Raw genomic sequence first — 4175 nt, 5'->3', positions numbered from 1 at the left:
CTGAAAAGCACCATCAGCGTCCTGGGCTAACTTCCTCCCGAGGCCCTGCTGATTTAGGGATGAGGACCACCTTCCCCGGGCTGGTAGTCACTGTTGCTAAGGGGTGCTGGGGTGCCTGTCCTCATGAGGCAGTCTTTAGAGCAGTGGAACGTTAGGACTCAGCCTTCTGCTTGGTCCAAGATGACCACAGGCCTGCGGCCCCTCTTCCTGTGTGGGCTGGGGCAGGGCAGGTATGGGGGGGTCTCAGCCTTCAGGCTCTCTCAGGGCATACAGGGGTGGGTTTGCGGGCATGTGGCCCAGTGAAAGTTGGAAGGGGTGGAGGGTCCCCTCACGGGAGGCTTCTTCCTGAAGGCCCGGGGTCCTGGGCCAAAGGCAGCTGTGAGTGAGCCGGCTCTGGAGCTGCAACTGAGTACAAAGCACTCAACTGTGAGTGCTTTGGAAGTAAGTGTGGCCAAAGAGCCTCTTAAGCCTGGGGCTGTGGGGCTGGACCTGCCCCTCAGGCATGGGGCTCCCTCTCCAAGTCCCTCTTTTCTTCCTGGGGATATATGAGAAGCCGTGCTAGGGCCTCACCTAAGACTCCACCAAATCCCCTGGCCCCAGCCCCAGGAGACCGTGGCTTCAGGCTCCGGTACTCTCGGCTGGGAGCCTTGTCCTCCCGCTATTCATCTGTCTTGCTTGGAGGAAGTAAGTAACCCCCTTAAAGTAAAGAAGCGGGGCTCAGGACGCATGGTGGGCTAATGAAAGTCAGAACCCCAGCCAGGGAAAATGCTGTGATCATTTACAAATGTGACCTGACCCACAGAAAACCTTGGAAGTAGCTTCTTCCTGGTTTTAAAAAGACACCAACATTTACTTTGATATGTTTATATTATAGATATAATACATAAAATATCTAGTATGAGACTCTATGTTCTCCCCAAAAGAAGAGAACCAAGCCATCCTTCCCTGTTCTCAGCCCCAGGGATGCCTTGGCCGGAGGCCATCTCCCTTCCAGACCAGGAGCCAGGGCCTCTGGGATGGGGGGAGAATGAGCCTGTGGGCAGCTCCGGCTGGAGGGAGTTGAGGCCCCCCCACACACTGCGGAGGAAAGCTGAGGGGAAGGGGGAAGCCCACCTCACCTCATTGGTCCCCTGGGATCAAAAGCAATCCCAGAACCAGAGGCAGAGAGAGCCTCAGCCCCTTCCCCCAGCAGCTGGCAAAGAGTCTCACTTTGGCAAGTATCTGAGCAAAACCAAAACAAAACAAAAACCAAATAAAATGGTGGTTTAGCATAGACGTGCACAGTCAGGCACCGTTGGGACACAGAGAGGACAGATGCAAGTGTTGATATCGGCTGATAAAGCAAAATATTTGGAAAGCTTGTCATAACTCCGGTCCCTCCGGGATGGACGGATTGTGCTTCATGTTCGTATGGCAATACTGGAGACGTACAGTACAGACAGGGCTGATGGTCAGTGTCCCTGCACCCCCCTGTGCCCCAACACCAGACCTCCAGGTTCCCCTCTTCCACAGGCCACCACTCTCTTGAACACGTGTCCATATAGCTAACCCATGACCTAGCTTTCTGGTCTCACTGCGGTGAGGGGCCCTCACTGGTCACCTGGTGACCCCCATCTCGTAAATTCTGCCCAGGCTGGAGGCAGGAGGAAGATGGGAGAGGCACAGAACTAGGAAACCTTCATGTGGAGCTAGGGGAACCACGTCAGGTTCAAAGCCCCAAGTTCCTAGTTCCCCCCGCCCCCCCGGGGGCTAAGAACCAGCTGGGGTGGCTTGTCCTGATCTCAGTTCCCTGAGCCTTCCTCCTGCCACGAGCTCGCACCCCTCCTTCTCTCATGGGGGGCCTGCTGCAGCCTCAGGAAGGAGGCAGGAAACCTCCAAATAAATGACAAGGCACATATTTGCTCCCCCCCTACTCGGTAGGACTTGGGAGCGGTGAGTTTGCATTTCCAAGGCACAAGGTAATTCCTTAATACTAGAGCTGCTGGGCTCCCAGCTCAGCCTCAGTCTCCCAGTTCCGGAGTAACCACTGCCTGACACCCTCATCTTAGACGCACCGAGTCTGGAGCAGAGGAAGGGAGGGGACTCGCGGAGCAGGCCAGGCTTGCAGGCGGCAGCGGAATCTCCTAGTCCTGGCTTGCGCGGCTCCGGCAGCCTTGAGATCCGGCGACTCGAAACCCCTCCCCAGGTTCGCGCCAGGGGCTGGCCCAGGACGATCCCGCAGCCGCGCGCCTCACGCGCAGTTGCCCATGGCCTTGACCAAGGAGCTCTCTGGCAGCTGACGGAAGATGCCCCTCAGCGTGTCCAGTTCGCGGCTCAGCTGTTCCACCCGCTTGCGCAGGCGGTCATTGTCACTGGTCAGCTCCAGCACCTTCTGCTGCGTCTCCACGTTGCGCTGCTTGGCCTTGTCACGGCTCTTGCGCACCGCGATGTTGTTGCGCTCGCGCCGCACCCGGTATTCGTTGCTGTTCTTATCCACCGATTTCTTGGCCTTGCCCGCGCTGCCGCCGGCGCGAAGGTCGGGGTGCGCGGAGGTCAGCCCCTTGAGCGCGCTTCCCGGGCCGGCGAGGCCAGGAGCGCTAAGCGCGGGTGCTGGGTGTGGGCTGGGCACAGGAGTGGGCGGCGGCGTGGGGTGGCCAGGCTGCAGGTGCATGGTGGTCTGGCCGCAGTGCGCTATCTGGAACTGCAGGTGGGGGGCCGCCAGGTGCGCGGGCGGCGGGTGCTGGTGCGAAGGCGGCGGCGGCGGCGGCGGCTGGTAGGGGAAGAGGCCGGCCAGCGCCAGCTGCTTGGCTTCATCCTCCTCGCGGGGCTCCTGCTTGATCACCAGCGGCCGCAGCGCCGACGCCCCGACGCGCTCGTACAGGGGCTCCAGCCTGCCGTCCAGGTAGCCGGCCGCCGTGCACCCGTAGCCGGGAGGGGGGCCGTGCGCTCCCCCGGGCATGACGGCGGCGCCGGGGCCCACAGGAGCGCCCGGATAGTCAAAGTCGCCGCCGCCGCCCGTGGTAGCCGCGGCCGCCTTGGCCTTCTCCTGCTGTCGGCTATGCTGGAACAGGTCGGCCAGGAACTCGTCGTTGAAGGCGGCCGGGTCGATGTAGGCGCTGATGTCAATGGACGTCTCGTGTTCGCAGATGCCGCCCAGCGGCTCCGGGGCGGCAGGTGGGGCGGGAGGCTGCGCGGGGCCCGCGCCCCGGGGAAAGCCAAAGGCGGCGCTGCTGGGCGCGTGCTGGGGGCTCTGGAGGTGGCTGCTCATCGGGGGCCGCGGCTCCGCCTCGTAGAAGTCGGCCGACTCCATGGGGGAGCTAGAGTTCTCCCGGCATGGCGAGCCTCGGCGGCCTCCAGCCTGCGCGGGGCGCCGCTGCTGCTGCTGCCGCCGCCGCCGCCGCCGCCGCCTCCCGCCCGGAGTCCCTACTCGCTCGCGCCCGCGCAGCTCCGGGTCGCGAATGGCCAGGGCCGCGCAGCCCCGCATTTATACGCTGGCCGGTCGCCCCCTAGAGTCCAAGGCTGCTCTGACAGAGGCGGAGCGGCGCCTGCTGGGTCTTAGCGCTCGCCTCTCCGCGGGGGCGGTAAGTGGGGCCGGAGCGGAGCGCAGCACTACCCGGGACAGGCCGCGATGCACGCCCACTGCCTCCTGCGCCGCAGGCCTAACCGCGGCGGTCGCTCAGAGCTCCACCCCCCGCCGGGCTGTTGCTCCCGCGCACACGTGGTCGGTGGCGGGGCCCCCTCCTCTAGCTTCTCCAAGCCACCCAATTCCAGCCAACACCAGGGGAGCCCGGGAGCATCCAGAGGCCGCACAGGGGTTGGTGAAGGGCGAATCTTGGTCTTGAGCTACTGTGGCGCGGACACTCTTTAAAAGCTAGAACCAGGCCTGTCCCGGCCCGCGTCTCTGGAAGGCGGCGGCGCAGCGCAGCGGGGCCAGGACGCGCTAGGGCGACTGTTTCGGAGCGCGGGGACTCTGCGCCTTCTGTTTCTGATTTCCAGGCGACCGCCCAATTTCGTGTGGAAGGGCTCTCCCCGACTCTACCTGTCGCGGTCCTCCGGGGTCCGACAGGCTCTGCAGAGCAGGGCGCTAGGACCCCGCGGGGAGCGGAGGTGGCCGCAGCCCGAGAGCCTGGAGGACTGGACTGGTTGATCCTCCCGGGCTGGAAAACTTTTATTACTTCTCTGGGCCAGAGCTTGAG

At 63.4% G+C, this 4175-nt stretch overlaps 1 protein-coding gene across 1 annotated transcript; it reads right to left on the bottom strand.

Moving 5' to 3' along the window:
- Positions 1-848: 848 nt before the first annotated feature.
- CEBPA (CCAAT enhancer binding protein alpha) lies at positions 849-3510 on the bottom strand. The gene has a single exon (XM_053607020.1). The coding sequence runs from the start codon at positions 3461-3463 to the stop codon at positions 2231-2233; it is 1233 nt and encodes a 410-aa protein (XP_053462995.1). The 5' UTR covers positions 3464-3510; the 3' UTR covers positions 849-2230.
- Positions 3511-4175: the final 665 nt, after the last annotated feature.

This window comes from Nycticebus coucang, chromosome 10 (genome assembly GCF_027406575.1).
Source record: "Nycticebus coucang isolate mNycCou1 chromosome 10, mNycCou1.pri, whole genome shotgun sequence".
NCBI classification, from domain to species: Eukaryota; Metazoa; Chordata; class Mammalia; order Primates; family Lorisidae; genus Nycticebus; species Nycticebus coucang.
The sequence above is the reverse complement of the archived record's forward strand: the minus strand, read 5'-3'. Positions and strand labels throughout refer to the sequence as shown.

Coding starts and splice junctions, on each gene's coding strand:
- CEBPA (XM_053607020.1), bottom strand. CDS start 3,463: ATGCGGGGCTGCGCGGCCCTGGCCATTCGCGACCCGGAGCTGCGCGGG.